The 27,063-nt window shown below is 39.9% G+C and overlaps 1 protein-coding gene across 2 annotated transcripts in view; it reads right to left on the bottom strand.

Annotated features, from left to right (window-relative positions):
- The window catches only part of CDK13 (cyclin dependent kinase 13), a 93,963-nt gene that overhangs the window by 40,646 nt on the left and 26,254 nt on the right, over positions 1-27,063 (bottom strand). The window contains exons 6-8 of one of the 2 annotated variants that reach the window (XM_087916317.1): positions 13,547-13,762; positions 7,985-8,174; positions 3,980-4,036 (exon numbers count right to left, since the gene is read on the bottom strand). In XM_087916317.1, coding sequence (XP_087772443.1) covers positions 3,980-4,036; positions 7,985-8,174; positions 13,547-13,762 — 463 coding nt within the window. The remainder of the gene's footprint in view (positions 1-3,979; positions 4,037-7,984; positions 8,175-13,546; positions 13,763-27,063) is intronic. The other variant, XM_026702264.2, reaches the window with a different exon arrangement.

Raw genomic sequence — 27,063 nt, 5'->3', positions numbered from 1 at the left:
AGTGGGAAGGTACCTGCCCCAGTCCCCAAGAAGGGAAACCAGCGGGGAATGGCACCTGTGATATTTAGGCGCGAACTTGAAGCCAGCCGTTGAAAATGGCGGGAAGGCAGAATCTCCGATGTAAATTGCCTGAGCAGTTTAACGAGCCGCTGCTGCTGACTCTCTAAATTGTCAGATAAATGATCCTGTCAGTTGAAATGGCAAGGAGAAGTGAGCCGCGGCTGTGAGCGCTCCACCAAGATCGCAGAGATAAGACGATCGGGGGATTAGATAAGCTAATTGCCTGAAGCAGCCGTCTCAGGCCAGCCACAAAGAACTGCTCTCAAACTGATCAGGGGATGACCTAATAGAGCCACAAGCCTTGAAATCGCCAAATTAATTGAGGGAAAATTTACAAGCCAAATTAACCCAAGAGCAAACCTGAATTTTGACTAGCTGAATCAGAAAACCATTCCAGTCAGGGAGTGCACAACCTCTTACCACAAAGGCTGAGCTAAAACTGAGGGACGCTGGGGAGGTGTCCCGTGGAGGAGGAGGAGCGTCCCGGAGTTTTAAGCCCAGCCTTTCCAGAAGAGACTGAAGCACTTCCCCACTTCTGGATGCTCTGAACATTTCATGGGAGAAAATGATGTTTTAGAATGTCATTGGATGTCACTGCTGTTCTAAGGCTTCTTTTCAAACTACCGTAAGATTGGATCTGAATCAATTTTTGCTGCCCAAAGCAAAAGCCAATATGGCATCCTATGCTATGCTACAAAAGCCAATACGGCATCCTATGCTATGCTACAAAATCAGTCAGACTGTTAGTCATGTCTTACTTCAACAATGACTGTAAGATTGCCTGACACCACTGAGATCAACAGCATAGTTTAGGCAACACAAACGAAGCTATCACTATAGTATAATCAGCCCCTATTCTTCAAAGGCTTGTCACTGATTCTGTCTTAGCACATACCTTATGTAAAAGCCTGCACGCTAAATAGCTTTATATTATGATGTAAAGAAAAATATTCCATCACACAATAGAATGTATTGTACACTTAGCACAGTGGTGCGATATAGAAAGATTTTTACTACATGCAGTCCTTATTTAGAAACAGCAATTGGGACTCACAACTTGCTTGTTAACCAATCAATCACTGAGTGAAAAATAATATAATCACTATTGTGATTACAATTTTGAGCTCTTTTCTTTAGAGAATCAGAAGAATATGATCCCAAATAGCTGAATGAACCCAAACAGCAGAGAAGGTTTCCAGAACTGGACTAGCAAGGAAACAAAGTAAAACAAATCTTATAGCACTTCCCTGCCCTTTGGAATACTCACACTGACACTACTGGCATAATTAGCAAGAAGAGATGTAATGTTTGTTGTTTACATTTATTGGAGATGAAGGGATTGCAAGAGAGTAAACAGGCAAACTATGACGAATATACACAAAAATGAAGGTTTTGGTGCACACTATTGCCTTAGGAGCCAAAAAACAAACAAAAAACAACAACAACCCTTGATATTAAACTAAATAAGGTCACAAAGCTGAGCTCGTTAACTTTCCATTAGCATCTTTAAGGGATGAAGCTGCACTGCTGATAAAAGGAAAGATAGCTTCGTTAAGCAATCTCATCACTCTGCGAGAGTAGAATAAAGGAAATAACTGGTTGTAATGGAAAACACATAATTAGGAGAGATACTGCATTGGTCATTAATGCAGGCATTGATTGCAAAGTTACTTTTTCATCATTGTCACAACTGCGAAAGGTCACAGAAAAAGGCAGTCACTAAACAGAGACTACCTGCATTTTCATGACAATTAGGCCAATGAGTTAACATACTAGTGTTACCAACAAATTATGTCCGTTTATATGCTATAAGAATCAAATATTTTACAATTTTCCGGGTGTATTTAGATTTTTATACTGCATCTGAAGCAGAGGTGGGCTGCTGCTGGTTCACACCAGTTCAGGCATAAGATTCTACACAGTTTGGCAATCCAGCATATTTCACATCTGGCTGGCTCCGTCCACGCCATCTCACCCCACCCTCTCTCACCTCGCCTGCCTTGGCCAGTTGCTAGAGTCTTGCCTGCGCCCAGCTACTCCCTGGCTCCTTTACTTGCTCACCCACCCAGACCATGTGGCCCAGCTGATCTCCGCGCCTCACCCACTCTGCTCACTGTGGCTGCCTGCAAAGGTAAAGCGCCCGGCCAAAGGACTGCCTTGGGGTGGACACAGTGAAGCTCAGCTGCCTTTCAGGCCTGGCTCTCACCATCCTTCCGCCGCATGCTGCCCTCTTGCCCTTTGCCTTGGATCAGGGAACGCATCAGTCCCTGGCTCTACCTTCCCCAGAGCCTCCCCCTTCACTTCAAGTCGGGAAATGCATGAGTCCTTGGCTCTGGCCTTCCCTGGGGTTTCTGCCCGCATACCAGGCCACCACTGTAAAACAGTGTGAGCCCCATGGGCTAGAAAGTAAAGCTGATGGGGAGGAAGGAAGAAGATCTGTTCTGGGCTTGCTACGCTCAGCCGAAGGACCGCCTCAGTGGGGGGGGGGAGTCACACAGCGAGGCTTGGCTGCCTTTTGGGCCCAGCCTTGGCTTCCACGGGGCCTTCTGGGTACGAGGCTGAGAGAAAATGCCTCCCCCAAAGGCCGCCCTCTCATCCATCCTCCAGCCTTGTCACTTCCGGCCAGCAAAGAGACTGCTGCTGCAGACCCTTTGCACTGGCAAAAAGCAGCATGAGAATCCTGCAGCCACCACCTCTTTGCCGGCATGAGAAGCCTGCAGCCACCGGTCTTTGCCGGTGCAAGAATCCTCCAGCCGCTGCTCCTAACTCAGTTCCGGCCGGCAAAGAGGCAGCTGCTGTAGGCCCTTCATGCTACTAAAAAGCAGTGGCTACAGGCTTCTCACACTGAAAAAAGTGGTGGCTACAGGCTTCTCACGCTAAAAAAAAGCAGCTGCTGCAGGCTATTTGCACTGAAAAAAAGGGGTGGCTGCAGGCTACTTGCGCTGAAAAAAGGGGCATCTGCAGGCTTCTTGTGCTGAAAAAGACTGGCAGTGGCTGCAGGCCAGTGTCACGGGGCTGAATCATGTGCCCAGCTGTACTGACTATCGGGCAGCAAGACCCAGCAAGAGGCATCGGAGAATCACCACTGCTGTTGCTACACAAAGATAAATCTAAGGCTTCGGCCATTACCGCTTCAGCCCGCCTGCGCCACCCCAACTTGCTGTGACATTGAGATGGTCCTGCCCACTCAGTCACATGACCCACTTACCCCAGCTGCACCCACCCGTTCTTTAGGACGAACCAGTTAAATTATTTAGAGCCCACCGCTGATCTGAAGTACCTACCAAAAAGGTATATCTTTTTAAATTATCGTGCAAACCATTACAATAAATTTAACAAAATTGTGCAATACACTTTAGATACTGTTGAATAAATGAAGTTATCACTATGGTAGAACACAATCCAGTCACAGGAAAGAGGGATTCATTTCCAGCTAAAAAGGATGACATATTTGGTATTTATTTTTTATTTATGAAGAAAATATGTGAAAGCAAATCCAAGTTAATAGTTTACAGATACATTTAATGAGTTATGAGATAAGTACTTTAGTCAGACAAAATTTATGTCTATAGGCAAGCAGCAATAAAGAAACTACTTTGAAATAACACCTCATGTTGCTCCTGCTTCCTTTTCATATTATGAAAAAAAATATTCCTGTAAAAGAAGAACTATACGTTAGTGTTAGCTAATTTAAAGCCATTGATTTAAATTAGCTACCTTAAGTATAAGTTTGAAGCTAATCAGGTATAAACCAACTTAGAATAAAAAATTGTTTAAAACTTGATTAGAAAACATTAAAATAATAAGAATAATCACATCCTTAAAGGGCATGGAATAATTAAAAAATTTTTAATTACATATGACATATTTTCAGAATGCTTCCAAAACAGAGATAGTTTTAAATTAGTATTAAACTTACCTTTCTTCAGAGCTGTACAGGCGAGCCAGACCAAAATCTGCCAGCTTGATCTGCCCTCTAGTGGAAACAGTAAATTTTGTTTGATGTACAATTGAATAATAGCCATAATATTTATATTTATCTCAACTTTAAGTGGGATTTTTGCCTTGGACCCACCAAAACTCTTTGCAGTACAGTCCTCATGCAAACCCTAAGCTTTACTCTTCCTCCATAAAAAGTTGTATTCTCGTGATTTAGATGTTGCAAACATGCAGTCAAAAATGAGAATAATAAAGCATTAAAAAGTAATAATGAATCATTTTAATACTTAAAAACATTTACTGTAATGTTTTAAGATTAATAATCCATTTATTTTTATCTTAATGCTGCAATTATCAAAAAATTTGACACCTACTACATGCCACTTTTTAACTAGTTTCTCAAACTGACATATAGTTAAAACAATATTTTAAAAGCACATAAAATACAAATATAATAAATAAGCATAGTAGAGCAGGAAAAAAGTTCCTAAAAATTACTGTAGAATTTACACAGATGATAAACTATGGTAGGTTAAACAGTCCCAACCAGGATAGGTATTGCTGAGCAACACCAGGAATGGTACTATAACATCCAGTGTGAGCACTGGAGGACTATAAGTTGTTCTCAATAAATGCATGCATACAGTATGTCATTAATCTAGCTCTGTATGTATGTATCACTATGTATAGGTGAAAAAAAAGGTTCCTTGGGAAATAAACACAATCCTACTACTAAAATGCAGAGATTCAGTATACACAGAAATCTTATTTTTGCAATAATGTATTGATCCTATGGAAGTTGCATAAGATCTCTAATATTAAAATTAGAGTAGGGAGCTTCTGCGGAAGCCTTATGGGGTTGTATTTAGTCTAAAATATTCTGATTAAATAATTGGAAATTTAATAAACTTACTGCTTTCAATGTATCTATTCCAAATGTAAGTAAACCTAAAATAAACTCTAGATTCATATTAATTATGCATTCAAATAAAAGAAATGCTGAAGTCAATATTTTAGAATAGAGTAGAGTGGAGTGGAGTGGAAGGAGCTGGAAGAGACCTTGGAGGTCTTCGGCCAGACCCTGCTCAAGCAGGAGAACCTATACCATTTCAGATAAGTAACTGTCTAGTCTCTTCTTAAAAACATCCAGTGATGGAGCGCCCACAATTGCTGCAAGCAAGCTGTTCCACTGGTTAATTGTCCTCACTATTAGGAGGTTTCTCCTTAATTCCAGGTTGTTTCTCTCTTTGACTAGTTTCCAACCATTGTTTCTTGTCCTGCCCTCTGGTGCTTTGGAGAATAATTTCATCTCCCCTTCTGCTTGAATACTGGAATACTGCTATCTTGTCACTCCTATTTCTTTTTTTCTTTGGATTAGTCAAACCCAAATCCTGCAGCCATTCTTCATATGTTTTAGTCTCCAGGCCTTTGATCATTTTAGTTGCTCTTCTCTGAACTTTTTCCAAAGTCGCAACATCTTTTTTGTAATGTGGTGAGCAAAACTAGTTGTATTTTTTAGTATTTCAAGTGTGGTCTTAGTAAGGTTTTATAAAGTAGTACTAACACTTCAAGTGAACTGGATTCTATGCTTCTGTTTATACAACCCAGGATTGCATTAGCTTTTTTGGCGGTTGCTGCACATTGCTGGCTCATATTGAAGTGATCATCTACTAGGACTCCGTTATTATTATTCCCTTTATTGTCAAGAGTACAACATATGTACAATGAGATTGGCCAAGCCTCCCTTCATGCACCCTCCCACAACACAACTCACATTGAGGACAGAAATTCCTAACCCAATCTTATTACTCTATGTAACCTTGTTGCACAGCACGCCGGCCGCGCAAGTCTGTGTTATTTTCCATTCAGAAGTCTGACAGCCCATGGGAAGAAACTGTGCTTCAACCTGTTGGTATGGCTGGCTATGCTTCTGTATCTCCTACCCAATGGTAGGAGAGTGAAGAAATGCTGATTGGGATGTGAGTCGTCCCTGAGAATTTTCCTCACTCTAAGGCAGCGAGCCTAGTGACGTCATCTAATGGTATCAGGGAACAGCCCACAAGTTTTGTGCTGTGTTCACCACCCTCTTTAATGGCTGTCAAGCCAGCATACCACACCGTACTGCAATATGTGAGGATGCTTTCTATTGTGGACCAATAAAAGGAGATCATCAGTCATTGTTCCACTTTATTCCCAAGACCCTAAGGAAATGGAGTCTCTGTTGTGCCTTTCTGGCCACCTGGGTTGTGTTGATTTTCCAGGTAGGATCTTCGCTGAGGTAGACTCCCAGGAATTTAAAGGAGGAAACTCTCTCCACACAGCCCCCCTCGATGTAAAGTGGGACGGGTTCCTCTCTCTTCTTCCAGAAGTATAACATCATCTCCTTTGACTTGCTGATGTTTAGGTGCAAGTTGTTTTCTAGGCACCATGAAGATAATTTTTGAACCTCTCCCCTGTGCGCTGTTTCATCCCCACATCTAATGAGACCCAACATGGTGGTATCATCTGCGAACTTAATACAGTGGATGGGTTAGATAATACACAATCATGTATACAGTGAGTACAGGTAGGGACTGAGCACATACCCCAGTGGGGAGCCAGTGCTAAGCTTCAAGGAGGTGGATGTGACAGACCCAGCCCTCACTGTTTGTGGTTGGTCCCTCAGAAAGTCTTTGATCCAGTTGAAGATGGAAGAGGGAAAATCCAAGTCAGTCAGCTTTTCGATAAGAATGCTCGGCAGGATAGTATTGAAGACCAAGTTGTAGTCAATAAAAAGCATCCTCACATAGTTTCCGGGTTTTTCCAGATGGCTCGCTACAGTATGTAAGGCAGTAGCTATGGCGTTGTCTGTAGACCTCTTCCCCCATAGACAAACTGATATTTGTCAAGGTCTGGCATGTCCTAAGGTGTTGGAGAACCAGTCTTTCGAAGCATTTCATCACTACTGACGTTAACACAATAGGTCTGTAGTCATTTAGACAATTAATTGCTGTTTTCTTGGGGACTGGGACAGTAGTGCTATTTTCAAGCATGATGAAATACAGGACATCTGCAGGGAGGTGTTAAAGCTCTTTGTCAGGACCCCTGATAATTGATCAGCACAAGTCTTTACCACTATCCCCAGTACCCCATCTGGACCTTCAGCTTTATGTGGATTCATAGCCTTCAGTGCAACTCTCACTTGATGTTCGTATAGGGTGAGTTGCTCGGAAACAGAAAACTGGCAGGCAGAGGCTATGGGGTCTGGTCTTTTCACCTCATATTGGGTGAAGATGTTCAACTCTTCTCCAATGAGGCATCAGCACTGATCACTTTCCTTATAGTTAGTTAGGTGCTGCAGTCCCTGCCACACTTGCTTCAGGTTGTTATCTGCTAGGTGGTTCTCCACCTTTATATTTGTATTGTTGTTTTGCTATCTTAATGCCTGGCTTCTCTATATATATCTATATAGAGAGAGGCCAGGCCTCTCTCTATATATATCCCCATTTCCTGCCTTAAAGGCAGAATCCTGGGCTATCAGAAGTGTCCATACCTCTCACTGTTTCCTTTCACTGTTACTGTTTTTGAGCCAGGTCTCACCTAATCTGTACTTATACTATCATTTTCCCTCTCTAAATGTAAAATTTTGCTTTTCTCCATATTAAATTTATTTTGTTGGATAGGGCACATTGTTTAAGTTTGTTAAGAGTTTTTTTGGATCCTTGTCTTCTGGGGTGTTGGGTATTCCGGCCAGTTTAGCATCATCTGCAAATTTGATAAGTTCCCCTTCTATTCTCTCATCGAAGTCATTTATGAAGATATTGAAGAGTGCTGGGTTTAAGACTGGGCCTAATTATTGGATTAATAATTTTCAGTATCTCCAGCAGTTTGAACAAAAAATGCACTATATGTATCAATAAAACATTATTATTTGGAAATGAACTTACAAACTACATTTTGTTTCATTTCTAAATTTTAGAATTTTTTTTTTAAACCAGCTGATTACCTGTTGTTTAGTAAGATGTTAGAACATTTAATATCTCGATGTAAGAAATTCTTCTTATGGCAGTAATCTAAGCCTTCCATCAACTGTCTCATGAAAGATTTAATATGACTTTCATCAAAATGAACCAAGCCAGATTCCAGAAGCCCCATGAGATCATGATCCATATATTCAAATACAAGATAGAAAGCACCTGGAAGAAATTAAGATAATTTATATATCTAATTTAATTTTAAAGAATATCACCATTTATTCAGACTATAGCTGTAAATCTTGCTTTGCTATCAGAATTCATACACATATTAACACTTGCATAATATATACACAACATAATTCCCCGTAATATTTTGTAGAGAGGGGATATTTAATTTTTAAATATCCTTATCTCATCAATCATCTTAAATACTACAGGGAAACAATACAAAATATATTCTGATTTAAGAGTTTATAAAATCACAATAAAATGGTAAAATATAAAAAAAGAAAAAGTATTTCTAAGATGGATTAAACAATGAAAATTGAGTTAAAGTAGCAGGGAAAATACAGGTGGTCCTCGATGGTTCAGCAACCATCCAAAGTTAACAACGAGGCTGAGCAAGTAGTACTTATGACTCATTCTCAAAATTCTGCGTATCACAACATTCATGTGTTTATGGGATCCCTATTTGGGCGCTTAGCAACCAGTTCAGACTTATGATTGCATTGTCCCACAATCACATGATCAACATTTGCAATCTTCTCTGCCGGCTTCCCACAAGCAAATTCAAAAGGAAAGCTGGCAGAGAAGGCCGCAAGTTGCTTCTGTTAATTGGTCTTGCCATTTTTATTCCCAAGGAGTCCTGTTACAGAGTATGAGATCCCAGAGTCACATATTCAACTTGCCTATGACACCCCACCACCCATATTTCATAGCAACTGTACGTGGAATCCATGCAGTCTCCCCCACTCCACAGTGTTTGCCTGGTGCACTTAGGACCCTTGCCTCCTCATACTTAATGACCCATAAAGTCCTGGAATTATGATGACAATTGGGACTTCCATCACTAAGCAATTCAGTCACATCACATGACACTCCATATTTTGAATCAACATTCTGGTCCCAACTGCTATCAAAACCCAAGGACTACCTGGAAATTAATATCAAATCGAACAACATTTATGTGTATAGATAGTCGTTACTTACAACAGTTCATTTAGTAACTATTTAGGTGACTTAGGACCATCTCTTCTCCCTATATACCAATGACTGAATCTCAAACGATCCGTCTGTTAAAATATTGAAGTTTGCTGATGACAGAACAGTGATTGGTCTCATTCAAGACAACAACGAATATGCATACAGACAGGAGGTTATACAACTTGTCTCATGGTGTAACCGGAACAATCTGGAACTGAACACACTCAAAGCCATTGAAATGGTGGTAGACTTTAGAAGAAACCCTCCCATACTACCACCTCTTACAATACTAGACAACACAGTATCAACAGTAGATACCTTCAAATTTCTAGGTTCTACTATATCACATGACCTAAAATGGACACCAAACACCAAAAACGTCATCAAAAAAGCACAACAAAGAATGTTCTTTCTCCACCAACTCAGAAAGCTCAAACTGCCCAAGGAGCTGCTGATATAGTTCTACAGAGGAATTATTGAGTCTATCATCTGCACCTCTATAACTATCTGATTTGTTTCTGCAACCCAACAAGACAGACACAGACTTCAGATGATAATTAGGACTGCAGAAAAAACAATTGCTACCAACCTGCCTTCAATCAAGGACCTGTATACTGCATGAGTCAAAAAGAGGGCTATGAAAATATTACAGACCCCTCACATCTCAGACATAAACTGTTTCAACTCCTTCCCTCAAAATGACGCTATAGAGCACTACATATCAGAACAACTAGACACAAGAAACTTTTTCCCAAAAGTCATCACTCTGCTAAACAAGTAATTCCCTCAACACTGTTCAACTATTACAAAAGCTGTACTACTATTACTGTTAATCTTCTCATCACTCCTTATCACTCATCCTCTCCCACTTGTGACTGTATGACTGTAACTTTGTTGCTTGTATCCTTATGATTTATATGGACTGTTTCCTAGTTTGATTTGATTGCTTATTGTACCCTATGACTAACATTAAGTGTTGCACCTTATAATTCTTGACTCTTGACGAATGTATCTTTTCTTTTATATATACTGAGAGTATTTACACCAAGACAAATTCCTTGTATGTCCAATCACACTTGGACAATAAAGAATTCTATTCTATTCTACTTTAGGACAACCATTGCAACATCCCCATGGTCACATGATCAAAATTCGGCCGCTTGGCAACTGACTCATATTTATGATAGTTGCAGTGTCCTGAGGTCATGTGATCACCTTTTCCACCTTGCTTTCTGATAAGCAAAGTCAATGGGATGCCAGATTCACTTAACAACCATGTTATTAACTTAGCAACTGCAATAATTCACTGTGGCAAGAAAGGTCACAAAATGAGGCAAAATTCATTTGAAAACTATCTTGCTTGGCAACAGAAATTCCATATTTAATTGTGGTCATAAGTTGAGGACTACCTGTATTTATAAACATATAGATATATACAGAGCAATAGCAAGATAGAAACTAAAAAGCCTTTTCTTTACTGTCTCTGAATTGTGCAACTACTAAATTCAAAGTTATTGACTTTAACTATAGCAACAATATTTAAGACCTTTAAAAAGATTTTAATGGAGATATCTCCAAATAAAGTGTGTCGTTTCATTCAAGCAATCTTATAAAGCCATCAGGAAAAGAGTGTATCCAAACTGACTACAAATTCTAGTATAATACGCAATGCAACAGATTATGAGATATTAACTCAATGGTTTCCTTAGAACATAGGCCATAGTGTCTAAACATAAAATATTAATAAATGGCTCTTTTGCAAGTTTCAACAGTATGGTATTATAATCTTTATATTTAAGGAAGAAATAGTTGAGAATAGCTAATGGACTGAGGTAAATATTCTCTAATGTATAGCTTTCAATTTTGTATCTATTAGTTTGTAAATTAAAATACCAAATACATTTTACCTTAAAAATAGGTATTCCAGTTTCTCTTCAGACAGTATCAATCTTTTGTCCCCATGTGAGGATAAAGCAATCATTTGCTGAATTGAAAAAATCTTCGCTTTTAAACAGAATATTTTTCTCCTCATTTCAGAGCAGTTATTGAAGCAGCATCATTTATAGTATGTTCAAGTTCCGGAAAATAATTCTGAACTTTAGCATTATCCCTTATGGTAAACAAAAATAAATTCTACTTTATCTCCCCTCTCCAGCCCACTTACCACCTTGGAATTTATCAAGATCTGGAGGACAGTCTTTATTGCAACATAAAAAGATACGATTACGACATTAAGGATTCTTTTCAAGTTTGAATAAAAACTCAAAATCTAGTCTATTTCTCAGATTTCTGTAATTTTAAATTCTCGACATTTTAGTCAAAAATAATTCAACCAAAAACATAGTAGCCAGAAATCCAAACAACATTAGGAACTAGGATTAGAGCTGCAGTAACACAGTGGTTAGAATGCAGTATTCTACTGACTGACTGAAATTTGATAGATTGAATCTCATCAGGTTCAAGATTGACTCAGCCTTCTGTCCTTTCAAGGTGGGTAAAATGAGGACCAGATTGTTGGGGCAATATGCTGACTTTGTAAACCACTTAGAGAGGACTGTAAAAGTATACTGTTTCACAGTATATAAGTCTAAGTGCTATTGCTATTGCTATTAATTGCTTTTCTTCATAAGAACGTATCAAGAAAGATGCACAATTCCCCCCACTCCTGTCACCATACATTATTTTAAAAGAGAAATATCTGGGTGACAAATGCTCGGCCATATGGAAACGTCACCTTCTTCTCCTATTTTATGAAAGATAAGTCTATGAAGCAATTGGATTTAACTTCTCATCCCAGAAGCTTCTTCATCACAATCTGAAAAAAAATGTCTTCAAAGAAAAACTAGAAAGTCCAGTGGCTTTTTGAAAAAGCATTTTTGGGACGATCTGGATGACTAAAAATTTCCACAGACATAAGTCTATAAATTTACCTTTTATCTTAATTTAATCTTTTATCTCCTATATTATATACATCATGTATATAATATATATATGTATATCATATCACATATATGTACAAATAGTCCTCAACTTACAACAGGTCATTTAGTGACCGTTCAAAGTTACAACAGCACTGAAAAAAGTGACTTATGACTGTTTTTCACAGTTACAACCTTTGCAGCATCCATATAATTTACATTCAAGATACTTGGTAACTGGTTCATATTTATAACCGTTGCTGTCCCAAGATCATGTGATTCCCTTTTGTCACCTTCTACAAGAAGTCAAAGGGGAAGCCAGATTTACTTAACAACACAGTTACTAACTTATCAACTGCAGTGATTCACTTAACAATTGAGGCAATAAATAAATAAATAAAACAGGACAAAACTCACTTAACAAAAGAAATCTTGGGCTCAATTGTGGTTGTAAGTCTAGGACTGTCTGTATAGGTATAGCTATAGATATGCAGATGTTTTACTTAAATTTGTATATTAGTGATTGCATGACCTCCACAGATTCCTTATGTTAAATACAATGTATATGTATCATAGAGCCATGATAGCACAGTACTTGGAATGCAGTAAGGCTAACTCACTGCTCACTCCAGGAATTTGATCCTGACTTGCTCAAGGTTGACTCAGCGTTGCATGCTTCCAAGATTGGTAAAATGAGGATCAGATTGTTGAGGGCAATACGCTGACTCTGTAAACCACTGTTGTGGTTAGCCGGCAGCAGGTGCGGACGGCTGAGGAGAGTGAGGACTCAGATGAGGGGCCAGGACCATTAGGGAGTGGACTGTTGCCTTCAGATATTGTGTGGGCTGGTAGCAGCGATTAGGAGGTTCCCAGGGAGCCTGTGCCAAGTGAGCATGTATGCAGGGCTGCTTGTAGGAAAGAACAGCTGCGGCAGGGCTGGCAAATTGGGAGTCAGGCTGCCCCTCCTTCAAGAAGACAAAAGCCAGCTGTGAATCAGATGTTCTTTGTAGGAAGTAAATTGTTCTGACCCAAACCCTTTTCCAATAAAACAAACAATAACCTAAGGGAACAGAACCGGAGATTTGTAAGACTCATTAAAAGGTTTCTGTTCCCTTTGGTTATTGTTTGTTTTATTGGAAAAGGGTTTTGGTCAGAACAACCACTTAGAGAGGACTGTAAAGTGCTGTGAAGCAGTATATAAATCTAAGTGCTATATAAGTGCTATTGCTATAATAAATAAATATATACTACAATTCCTTGCTCCTTGCCAATCTTTCATTTATTCGAAGACAGGTGCATAAGTCCAAGCTAACAATGTAAGTTTTCAGTGTATGCTACTGTATTTTGACAAACCCCAGAATTTCATCAAAATAGTAAAAAAAAGTCAGAATAAGTTCTTCCAGACAGTAAATCAGCAAATATATACTTTAGGAAACTCACTTAAGATAGTCCACTACATGTATTTTGCACCTTTTATTTTCTTTTCTATTTCCATTAAACAGATCTGGGAGGCACAATCAAGACTGTATTCCAACTTCAGGGAACTTTGTTGTAAACACGTGTATGAAAAAAAACAAGCCATAGCAAACTTCAGGTTTGCACAGTCCTGTCCTCCTCCTTTCAGATGGCCAAGAGGAGCCAATTGGAAGCTTTCACTTCCATTCTTAATTAACAACAGTTCTGGGTCTGGAAAATAAAATACAATTAATTTTAACCAAAGTTATTTAAACAGGCACAGATTTCCTATGATAGAATACTTGAAACACCCTGAGTTTTTTTGTATTTGAAACATACAAGACACAGGGTACTCAGATCCACTAATTATATTTTGGCTGGTACGAAACAATTGTTAATGAAGTATATTAGCACAGATAGCATAACAAATTACAGTTAATAAAAAGCAGATATATATGTAAACCTTTTGAACTCTTGACCATAGGTTTGTTTGTTTTTTTGAAGAAACACTGTTGTTCAAAAAGATTTGACTGCTCCAGAGAAAGAAGTTGAAAAATTGCCACTTCTCATGAGGAAATCACAGGACGGGAGTCAATTTATGGGTTTGACTACTAGGAGATAAGGAATGACAAAAAGCTCTCAATTGCATCAGAGCCTTTATGGATGCTTGCATTATCTTTTACTATTGTTAAAAACTCTAATAAAAGGTTCTTTAAAAAAATATTTGATTTTCAATTCCTTTCCCATTTTTAACAAACTTTTTAATATCATAGATCAATTAATCTCTTTAATTGGGATGGAGAGGGGAATAGTCAATTCCAAGATATTGGAAATTCAATCAGAAGTAATGGACAGGTAAAGGAAGTAATATACTTATGACTGTTTTCTCATGCCCAAAACTATCAAGTACCAGTTATTTAAGAGTTTGAAATGATTAAGCAATTCATTGTGACCTATTAAAAGCATCATTAAAATGTCACAGGCAAAAGTCTCACATAGATATGCAATCTCTAATTTAGTTTCTTTAACAAGAGCTAGAAAAACAATCCAAATAAAAGCAGTGTCATGGTGACTATACTTTCTCTAACTACCGTATTTCCCCATGTATAAGCACCCCCCTTTGTATAAGCCACCCCCCCAATTTTTGGACTGTGAAGTTTTGAAAAAAATATTTTATTAGAGAAACAAGTTATGAAGAAAGAAAATTTACAAAGAAACAAAATTCGACGTCTAGATCTACAACTTCGGTCATGACACCGAAAGCGGTGCGGGCGACGCTAGCAATCTACGCATCGGAACGAGAGTAGGAACGAAGCATTCAGGCCGATGCCTAGCATATGCATTTCTATCGCGTACTCGCACTCGTAATCGTATCATCACGTACAATTTTTACAAAAAAGTATAGCATACTGCTGGAAAACCAGTTTATTCCTACTTTATTATTTTATGCATTTTTCACGTATAAAAAGTGTACCTGCTTTGTATATGCCACCCCCTACTTTTTGGGCTTGAAAATTTTGGAAAAAAGGGGTGGCTTATACATGGGGAAATACGGTACATCCATTTATATATACAGAGAACTATTAAAATAAAACCAGCCAAGTATTCATTATCTTTGTTAATGAATAACTAAACATCAGTTTCTCCATATTTACCCATTCTTGAACTATTAATTCCAAGAGGATTGTATATAGGACTTCATATAGATGAAAACAGAAAAAAAGAACACTTTCCCCGATATTGATAACTCTCAGTGAAATTTTCCAAATTGTAGGATTGCAGCAATGCCCCAGAATATTTGCAAGTTAATGTAACATTCTTCACAATAATAAAAGATCTACAAATTATCAAAACAGAAAAATAGATGTAGACTGCTCTGCCTTTTCAAAAAGACAAACTTCCCATCTCTTACACTGAAAAAGATCAAAGAATTGGACAAGATTTTTGCCACCTATATATATATACATGTTTTGTTTGAAGTTAGAGTGCGCATTCAACTTTTGTGATATAACTTTAATCCCCATTGTAATAGATATTATTAATCACACCACTTAATACTTATTTTTTTCTGATTCACTGTTCCCACTTAAGATTTCAGGGACAGAAGTCTGACCTACTACTTAAAACAATAAGAATTACAGAATGACATTTCAATTTAATTCATGTAAGAAATGTTCAAACCATTTTGAATGTTCATAAGAACAATCAAAAATATTTCAGTCTTCAGGCTAAAGGTGTATCACTCCAATCTTAATTTATACTTTGGTAAAATCTCTAAAATTATAGTATTAGAATGTTCAACTAAATAAATACTGTTGTGTTTATGTTTCCATCATGGAAAAGGTGAGAAGCGTTTTTATAGTGAGATTAAGAAGTTGATTATATTTTTGCTTCACTTCAGCAAAATAATTCTTTTACTTACATACAAGAAAACTATAGCATAGAATGTTAAAAAATTAGACACAGGGATAATTAGATATAGATAAAACACTGTGTGTGCCTTTAATGCAGTACTGTTCTGATATATATTCCTTTCTTAGGTACGTATTTGCTGTTTGTATATTATCTCTTGTGCACTCAACATCTCTTGAAACTGTTCAGGAACTCTGGAATTCATATCTACTATGTGTGGAATGTACTTTTAATAGCATATAAATTTATTAATGGATTCATTTATCACAGAGATGCAAAACATTATGACTATGGATGGCACTTTTAAAAAATATTTTAGCCCACCTTTTATTATTTTTATAAATAACTCAAGATGCAACATACCTAATATTCCTTCCTCCTACTATTTTCCCAACAACCACCCTGTGAATTGAGTTGGGCTGAAAAAGAATGAGTAGCCTAAAGTCTCCCAGCCATTTTTCATACCTAAGATGAGACCCACAACCTCCTGATTTCTAGCCTTGTACCAAACTAGCTCTCATTTTTGTTTTTAGTTGAGTGTTAGTTAGATGTACAACAGGAAAATCACTAAAGGACCATGGCTGAAATTTTCTCTCGTGTTTTTCATTTCTGAAGTATCTTCAGGTATAAATTGTTCTTTTATCTAAAATGGATTAATTGAACTTACTGAATGCTTAATTCCACTATTCTGAACAAAAACAAATAGTAGCTGAACTACCAAATTTGGTTGCTGACCTCTGATATCTCCACCTAATTTCAGAAACTATAACAAAGGGCATTTTATATATGGCTTTCTTATCTTATTTTTTTTTAAAGGAGTGTTTTTTAATTGTTTAAAAACACGTTTTTGAGGGTAGGGAGAATATGAAAAAAATGAGCAGTCATGGTTGCAAGGAGAAACTCTGATATAATGGTATCACTCAAATGAACATGCTAATATTTTTCAGGGGAAATTTTATTTTGTTTATTGCAAACATCAATTACTTCCATGTTTAATTAAATATATATATTTCAGTATCTCACTGCAATAGACAAGCGGGAATCTCATGAGAGATTAAGGGATGGGGCAGGGTAAATTGATCCATCTTACCACACAACTTGAATTATGTACTAAACATGGATGGACCATAGCACGCATTACATATCCAATAGAGGATACTCTACATATTCAAGATAAATAGAGAGCACCCTATCTGTAACCATTTATAAAATCGGAACAAATGGCCTAGAATATTGAAAGGATTGTTTTTAAATATTAGCCATAATAGTGAGGCTATTCCATGTTCACAGAGCCTTTAATAGGAAAATGACAATGGTTTTTTCAACCCCCATTGACACAGGAGACTGTATAATGTTTCAGACAAATGTCTGTCCAATCTCTTCTTAAAAATGTCCAGTGATGGAGCAAACTTATTGTTTTAGCTGACAGGAAACTACTACTTAGTTCTATGTTGGTTGTCTCCTTGCTTAGTTCCCATCCATTGTTTCTTGTTCTGCTCTGATCAATTGCCCCCTCTTTGTGGCAGCTCCTCAAATAGCGAAACACCGCTATCATGTTACCCCAGTCCTTCTTTTCACTATACTAGATATACCCAATTTCTTCAAACGTTCTTCATATTTTAGCCTCCAGCCCCCAATCATCTTTGTTGCTCTTTTTTGCACTTTTTAGAGTCTCAATGTCTTTTTTTATATTGTGGTGACCAAAACTGGATGCAATATTCCAGATGAGATCTTACTAAGGCAGCAGTTGCCCACCGTTTGAGAAAATTTTGGTGGGCCGCAGAGAAATCTCACCCCCAGAGCACCCCCACAAAGCAATTAATCCAGGCTGTGCAGAAACACAAGTCTGCGCTGCCCACATGGCCCACAGGAACCCTCCCCGCCCATTCATTCCTTACCCGGCAAACTTGCCTGCTAAATTGCTATTTTTCCTTTTTCCAACCATCAGCTGTTCTGCTGTGCCGGGAGATTTAGATTACCTAGAACGCAGGAAATGGTTGGATTTCTTGCTTTCTAGCTAGTCTTTAGATCTTCAGCTCTGCTTTTAAGCACAGTCCTCCCTTAGGACTGAAGGTTCTATTATTCAGTGCAGATTTACAGCAAGCAAATTTTATGGTAGCCAATGGCAGATAGATAGATCTAATGAATGATTCTGTGAGCAACTCAATCTCCCTTCCTGCTTTGCCTGATTTTGAGTAAAAGTTGCTCTTTTTTTAGAAAAAAATCAATATTTATATAAATATTTATATTTACATAGAAGCCATGCCCAGCCAGCCACATGACCACCAAGCCACACCCACAAATTAGGCCACGCCGAGAGAACAGGTTAGTGGTCCCTGGGATTTAAAACTATGCGTTTGGTGGTCCCCGAGGTCCAAAACATTGGCAACCCCTGTACTAAGGCATTATAAGTGGCACTAAATTTCACATGATCTGGATTTTATCCCTCTGTTAATGTAGCCTAGGGCTATATTGGCTTTTTTGGCAAGTGCAGCACACTGCTGGCAGAGATTTAAAGTGGTTGTCTACTAGAACCTCTAGATCCTTCTCACAGTTCCTACTATTGAGCTAGATAACCACCTATTCTATATTTGTACATTTGGTTTTACTTAATTGTAGAAAGGGCATTGGTACTTACCTGATACTCCCGTTCTCTTTGAGCTGTGAAGAGCATCCAGTAGTGGGAGGTGCTTCAGTCTCTGCACCTCTAGGCTGGGCTTAATTTCTGGAATGCTCCTCTTCCTCCACGGGACTCCTCCCCAGCGTTCCCCAGTTTTGGTGAAGACGAGAGAATAAACACCACTCGCCCTGAACACCTTATAAACAATTCATTGGCCGAAACGGAACCCCACTAGATGGAAAAAGGGGTGGGGCTGGATGCTCTTCACAGCTCAAAGAGAACGGGCGGATCAGGTAAGTACCAATGCCCTTTCTCCTATGAGCTGTTCAGAGCATCCAGTAGTGGGACGTATCAAAGCTTGGCCTGTCCTATGGGAGGGACTCCATCTGGCTTGGAATTCCCTCCTGGTCCCCGTGGACCTGTTGTAGAACTCTTCTGCCAAAGGAGGCCTCAGCGGATGCAATCACATCTATTTTATAATGCCTAATGAAGGTTGCAGCTCGACAAATATCAGTTATCGGTGCCTGCGTGGCCCATGCTGCCAATGTTGCTGCGCTCCTTGTTGAATGAGCTGTTATACCCCTGGTCACCTGTAGTGATTGAGTCTGATACGTTTTCGCTATCGCAACCTGTAGCCAATGGCCTACTGTGGAAGAAGAGACCTTGCATCCCTGAACGTTTGGCTGAAACGACACAAATGAAGCTTCCGTTTTCCTGAAAGTCGCTGTGCGGTGAATATATATTCACAATGCTCGCCTCACATCAAGCCGATGCCATTGTAGTTCCAACCTTTGAGATGGCCTGGGACAAAAGTTAGGAAGTATCAGCTCTTGTGCCCTGTGAAATGCCGAATTTTGGGTATAAATGTAGGATCAGGACAAAGGACCACCTGGTCAGAATGGAAGACACAAAGGTCTTTTATGATTGACAAAGCTGCCAGTTCCGAAATACATAGCTGAAGTGATTGCTACAAGGAAAACTATTTTATATGTCAGAAATTGGAGACTTGACGATTTCAAGGGTTTGAAAGGGTACTTAGTGAGTGCAACAAGACCTTGTTAAGGTCCCAAGTGGGATAATGGTGAACCGCTGGCGGGTGTAAATTTGTGGCTCCTCGAAGGAAGCTCCATATGCATGGGTGATGAGAAAGAGATAGTAGACCCTCAGAAAAGAAAAACCGATGCCAAGGACGCCGCCTGCCTTTTCAATGTATTAGGTGATAATCCCTTGTCAAGGCCTCTTGTAGAAACTCTAGGATTTGAGCCACTATTGGATAGATGGGATCAGTTTGAGACTTAATACACTATTTGCAGAAACTGGACCACGTGGCATTGTAGATGCGAGTCGTTGAGGGGCGTCTGGCAGCTTGGATGGTGGCGATAACTGTCAGAAAACTGTTCGCTCTTCAAACGTCTCCACTGAACCTCCAGAAGTCAGGTGCAACCATTGAAGGTCCAGATGTTGAAGGGGTCCCTGGTTTAGTAAAACCCTGTCCGACGGAATTCTCCATGGTGTTGATAAGGATAGACTGTGGAGGTCTGCAAACCATAGCCGTCTGGGCCAGTAAGGAGCTATTAGCATCAGCTCTGCCCTCTCGTCCAGCAGCTTTTGGATGACCTTGGGGATCAGAGGAAGTGTTGGGAATGCGTACAGAAGACCCTGTGGCCAATGGCAGCAGAGCGCATTGAATTTCTCCGCTCCTTGCGAGGGGTACCTGGAAATGAATCTGGGGAGCTGAGAGTTGAGGGGGGAAGCGAACAAATCTACCACCAGCTGCCCAAATCTCCTGACCACCTCTTGAAACAGGGTCAGATAGAGGCGCCACTCCGATTGATCGATCATGGCCCTGCTTAGCCAGTCTGCCTGTGTATTCAACAGGCCTGAAATGTGTTCTGCTCTGATGGAAAGTAAGTTGCTCTCCGCCCAACGACACAAGCGCTCCGCTTCCCGCATGAGGTGTTTCGACTGTGTGCCCCCATTTGTTTATGTGAGCTTTGGCTGTTACATTGTCGGTCAATATTAGTATGTGTTGATTGTGTGCCTGTGGAAGGAAGCTGCAGAGCAGGTATACTGCTCGAAGCTCCAGCCAGTTTATGCTGCACAACTGTTCTATGGTGGACCAGCGGCCTTGGGTTGTGAGCGATTGAATGTGAGCTCCCCATCCAAACAGGCTGGCATCGGTGGTGAGGTGTGGCTCTTTGAAGAGGCAGCCTCTGTTGATGACTGGTCTGGTCCACCAGAGAAGAGATATGAGGACCTTTGACGGTACCTTGACCTTATATTTGGAGCTGCTTTGGCTGGAGAGCTGGTACGGAAGCAGGAATCACTGGAGGGATCTAGTGTGGAGCCGGGCCCAAGGGATGATAGATATACATGAGATCATCTTGCCTAACAATTTTGATAGTTCAGCTAGGGACACCCTCTTAAGACCCCTGATCTCCTCAACTAATTGCTGAATGCTATTTAGTCTATCTGGTGACAGGTAAACTTTGCCTTCCACCGTATCGATGACTGCCCCCAGATGGATTAACCAAGTTGATGGTGTTAAATGACTCTTTTTCCAATTTATTGAGAACCCGTGTTGTTGTAGGGATTGTAATGTGTTCTGAGTATCTCTGACTGCTTGATGATTGGAAGATGACAAAATTAAGATGTCATCAAGGTAACACTGGAGTCGTACAGGGATATCACAGAGATGAGCAGCTAGAGCTGCAAGAACTTTTGTGAAGGTCCTGGGGGCAGAAGCTAGTCCGAAAGGAAGGGCCACATATTCAAAATGGTGGTTATTATAACAGAATCTCAGAGATTTATAGTGGGAAGGCCGAATAGCAATATGTAGGTACGCCTCCGTCAGATCTATAGATGTAAGGACGTCACCTTTTCTGATGCCAAGTAAGATAGATTGCAGGCTGTGCATTTTAAACTTGCGATATAGTAAGAAATGGCTGAGACGCTTTCAGATCTAATATTGCTCTCTGCCCCCGAACTTTTGGGAACAACAAAAAGATGTGAATAGAAACCCCATCCTGGTTGGTTGGTAGCTACTGGTTGGATGGCTCATATGTCCAATAGATGTTGGATAGTTGTTTCCATGAGATTACGTTTAACCGGACCTCTGGAGAGAGGGCATGACAAGAAAAAATCTGGGGGAGTGGACTGAAACTCCAGCGCAAGGCCAAATCTGATGTCTCTGACCCAGGAATCAGACGTTGAGTCCCATTGGTCCACGAATAATTTAAGGCATCTGCCAATGGGAGTTATCTTGCACACTGGAAAGACCTGTTTCTTGCTCCTCAAAAGGATCTCTTGGATTGACCACCCCTTCTGCTCCTATCCCCTAAGTCGGACCTGTCTGGCTGCTGCCCTGGTCTGAATGATGGGGGTCTCTAGTATCTGGGTGAAAAGGGTCCCTGGTAAAAGGGCCGAAAGGATCCCCTCTGAAAGGATTGAGGGTTTCTAGAATCTGACTTCTGAAAAAAGGAAGGTAGAATTTTCTTTTTGTTTCAGGTTTCAATTAGTAGTGGATCAAGGGAAGGGCCAAACATCTGTCTCCCACAATAGGAGATGAAGCCAGCTTGCATTTGTGCTTAAAGTCTGCTTGCCAATGTTTTAACCATAGTAAGCATCGCGCTGTGACATGTGAAGAAATGGCCCTGGCTGAACACTTGACAGCATAAGTTGCGTCAGCTGAGAATTCAGCGGATGCTATAAGTTTAGCAATATCTTGGTGCACTCTAATGTTGGAATTAGGGACATGTTCCCGTAAGAGGCAGAGCCATTTGAGAGAAGAACGGGTAAAGGAGGTGGCCGTGGCTGCTCTGATGGCCCATGCGTCAGACTGATGGGCCCTGTGTAGGGCTAGCTCGGCCCGTTTTTCCTCCGGCTTTAATGCCTCCAGCGCTTCACTGGGAATGGGGGAGGGCGCTAATCCCACTATAGGTTCGTCTACCTCAGGACTATTCAACAATTTTGAGAAATCAGGGGCCAAATTGAAATATTTCCTATCATATCCAGTGGGGGCCGGGTACATCGCTGCAGACGCCCACTGTTTCTGTACCAGGTCCGAAAACATGTGAGGAACTGGGATCACATCTGCCTCTACTTCTGGTTGATTGAAAATTAGATCTTCCGGTCCCTCTTCTGAAGGAGTTGGAGTGGTAGAAGGGGTCGACTTGTTCAGACACGCAATGTTTTTTGCCTTAAAACAAGAGAGATATGAAAAGCTGTGGGCGGAATAAGCCTGTAAATACAGGTTGATCGGGAACCAAGGCCCTCATCCTCAGACATACCCCTTTCTAAGGGGTCCGCTTCCGACAGGGGCTCGCTGTCATGTATTGATCCCGATTCTATCTATTCCATTTGATCAATTTGATCCACTTCCTCCTCCTCCTCCGTCAGCCCTTGGAGGGGCGCTTCCCCTTGTAAATGTACCTGGGTATAGTGTTGCTCTGACCTGGTCAATGACCTCAGCGATTGGGAATCATAATCAGCGGTTACAGGATGTCCCCTGGTCAGAACTGCATGTTGGAGACCTGCGATTCCCGGGCGAATTGCCAGCTCCATCCAGGCCTTCATCCTCTCTGGAGCTTCCTCTGGAAGAGTGTCATCCTTTTGAAGACCGGCAGCCATTGGAGTGAATGTAGCTTCGGGAGCCCTTTGCGTGGTCAGTGTTCCAGGTAACTGGCCTGTTGGCTTTGGGGAGCCAAGCTGCGCCTGGATGAGAGGGAGAGATCTAGGGGAGGAGGAGGGTGGGAAGAGGTAGACGGACCTGGACTGGAGAAGGAAAAGTCCTGTGAGGCCCTGTGCGCCTCCCGTGTGCACTTATCTATCTGCTTTTCTAATGCTTTTTGGCGCCTGTTGGCATCCCTTTCTGAAGCTTTAGAATTCTATTTAGCCTGCTTGGGTTTGTGCTGAGATTTGGCTTTCACCTTCAAGGATGAGGTCTGAGAGCTGCTACCGCCTGCCATTTCAACTGAAGGAACTACAGTATGCTTGTTATTTAATGCAATACTGTGAAGGCGGTTGGCACGCCCAGGGACCTGATCTAAGAACAGTCCGGTTGCCCTGATTATGTTTTTTATTTCCCCCCCTTTCTCTCTCCCTTTTTTTAATATCTATGAGTCGTATCTCAGTAATTATATTTTATTGATATTAAAATATTATACCAAATTGATGATGATTATTATTATTATTAATCACTAATATATATAGCTATATGTATATGAATATCAATTAAATAGCATGAGGCTAAAATGTTGAAAAACCAAACAGCCAAATTGAGAACGCCTAAAGGCCCAAGTTGATAAAGGTAGAGGCCTTCAACAGCTTCTCTGTACAGGCGGACACAGGCCTAGGTGCTTGCTGTTGTGCCGCTGGGTTGATTGGGCTGTGAGGGTTAAGTCAACAATTTAAATGTAGGAATAGCCTTGAATGTAGTAAAAATAAGACGAGAGTATAACGATCCCAAGTGCTCCTAAAGAGAAACCTCTGCTTGGGAAAGAAAGTACCTCACACAGCACAAAATGAAATACAGTCAGCATGGCCACGAGGTTTTTGTAAGAAAAAATGGCCTCTGGCCGTTAACCTTTTGGCATGCTCCCCAGCAGCAAACTCCCACCGTGTGAAGGAGTAGCCTTCAAGGGCTCTTCCTATAAGGCTAAATGGCGGGGAAGGGTGGAAGGAATGTCTGCGGCTGTCGAAATGGCAGGGGTAGAAAGAGCGGTTGTGGGGAAGGGGTGCGGAGCAGCGCCGAAGCCTCCCTCCTCTTTGGGGCGCGAAACAGCACTTCCTTGTAATGCAAGCAATCTCTGACTGTCTGATGTTAAAGAGCCAACGTCAAGAGATTGTAATGCAATTAGGAGACTAAAGAGTCCTAAAGACAAGCTGATCAATTTTCAAACCTGCTAGTAAAGAAACGAATTTTCCTGTTTCAGCCAAGGAAGAATCACAAGCACTGCCTATTCCTCACGAGGCTGAGCCAAAAACTGGGGAACGCTGGGGAGGAGTCCCGTGGAGAAGGAGCGTTCCAGAAATTAAGCCCAGCCTAGACGCTCAGAGACTGAAGCACCTCCCACTACTGGATGCTCTGAACAGCTCGTAGGAGAATAGGGTGGATAAAAATGGATGATTTTTAAAATTTAATCAGATGTTTTTATTTTTTTATTTTTATCAAATTTATTTTAATAAAATGTTTTGGAGTAAAAATCTATCTAAATATAATTTTCTATTTAAGATACATTAATAATTTAGTTTATTCAGCATGAAATGGAGCTTAGTTATGTAACATGCTTATATTCTGCAATATTAGGACTGTCGGCGAGTCAGAGGAAGAGCCATTGAGGGACAGAGATGACAGTTGCTCTTTAAAAATTGAGCTGATTTAAATAAAGTCTTTTTACTAGTGATTTAAATGATGATTTAAATTGACTTGATTTAAATCAAATCCACCTGTGTAGAATCTTAACTTTACTCACCACTGAATTTCATTTTGTTAGATAGGACTAAGTATTCAAGTCTGTCAAGATCTGTCTGTATATTGAGCTTTGCTTGTGGAGTGTTAGCTATTCCTGCCAGCCTGGCGTCATCTGCAAAAATGTAATGAGTTCCCCTTCATCCCCTCACAAAATCATTTACGAAGATATTGAAGAGTACTGCGTAAGACAGAACCTTGAGATACCTCAGTGCATGCAGATGCATTAAGGACTGTATGTTGAGTGCAGTTGGTCAGTCAGTTATTAATCTATCTGGCAAATGGTTGTTTTATTTTTTTTTATTTTCTAAGTTCCTTAGATTGTTTATTTACACTGAACAAGTAAGTTAAATTGAATCACTTAAACCACTTATGCATTTTTCAATATACTTTTTCTTGAGCTGCCCACCAAACTTATTTAATAATTTCTACATCAGAAGATGAAGGGTTTTTTTTACTCCAAAATCAGTAAGATTGCAAATTTGCTGATAAGTACTATACAGAAAATATATTTGATTATCTGTATTGATTGTCTTCTGTATCTACTTCTTCTCTGGGGTAAACTTTTAAAGTCAAACTTCCCTTTGGAAATTTCCCTTTGGAAATCTATTGTGAGAGATAAAGGGAAATTGTCAATTAAATACGATTAGAGGGACGTTCCACATAGTTTTTTCAACAACAGTACAAAAGTGGTTTGCCATTCCATATTTTTAAATTAGTTCTGCTAAAGTTTATCCCAAGCTAGTTTATAAACCTAGTATAAAAGAACTGTTTAACCTACTTCTTGATTACATCAGAAAAACAAATCTATACAGTAAAAAGCAACAATGTAAAAATGACATCCATTAAGCTTACCATTATATCTTCAGTTATATGGTTAATTCTAACATGGCCATTTATTAGTCTTGCAATCTAATCTAGCCATTTTGCCAGCCAGTTAAAAATCCTAGCACTGCAATAATAGCACAAATAGCACAATCACTCACAAGCCAGAATTTGTTTCCATATCATTGTTACTGCATTCCTATACTCCTAAGGTGAGTCACAGTTAAGCAGAATAATAATAAGAACCCCAATTAGGGCAGAATCATGACATTTATTTAATTCCATAGTTTCTTTCATGTTATGAAGCAGTCCAGAAATATTTTAATATCAATTTAAGTCAACAAACAATTGGCAGCCATGCACAAGATAAAGAACAAAAACTGTATCATTGTACATGTCACTAATCTTTTCCTTGCATTTACTGAATTATAGTATAAGAGTGCAAGATCTTGCCATTCATAACTTTATGTAGAAAGAAAAACCCAAATAGAATTGCTCCTAATCCTGTATTGATATATGTTAGTAATTATTTCTCTATTTAAAATAATAAAGCAAGCACATTTTACTGCAGCAAAAATACCTTATGCATTATGAATTCATCATTTTTCTTTATATATCAACTTTTACTATCATGTATTAACCTGATATTTTTTTGTCATTTTCTTGTACTATGAATTATTATTATAAATTTTATTTTGGGAGCTTTGTGGTATTTGTGATTCTTTTTCTTTTCTTAAAATACCTTTACCAGTCGGCATAGTATGCTAAAAATATTTCAATACAGCTAGTCCTCCACTCACGATCGTAATGGAAACTGCCTGTTACAACTTCAAGTCATAATGCTAAGTAAGCAAAGTGACCATGTGATTGTCTTGCTTAATGGCCTCCACATCTGCTCTTCCCAATGTAGTAATTAAGTAACTGCACAGGTCATTAAGCAGAACATGAGTTCCTCAAGGATAAGGAAGCTTCTGGAAGTCCTAGCACAAGACTAGGCGTACCTGTTCCAGGCCCCCTTAGGCTTCTCCCAAACTCAAGGCATCTTGTGCTCCACTTCCTACCACTCAAGGATTATGTAGGCCTTAGGCCTGATTTTTGCCCCACCACCACTTAGTCCCATAGACCTTGGTGTTCCTTCCCATCCCACCAGGCCCCATCCCTTCCACCCCACCCCTCTACCCATTTGCTCTGCTTGCCTAACACAAT

Source organism: Pseudonaja textilis, chromosome Z (assembly GCF_049901715.1).
Source record: "Pseudonaja textilis isolate UNSWEBS1 chromosome Z, rPseTex1.2, whole genome shotgun sequence".
In the NCBI taxonomy this organism is placed as follows: domain Eukaryota; kingdom Metazoa; phylum Chordata; class Lepidosauria; order Squamata; family Elapidae; genus Pseudonaja; species Pseudonaja textilis.
The sequence above is the reverse complement of the archived record's forward strand: the minus strand, read 5'-3'. Positions and strand labels throughout refer to the sequence as shown.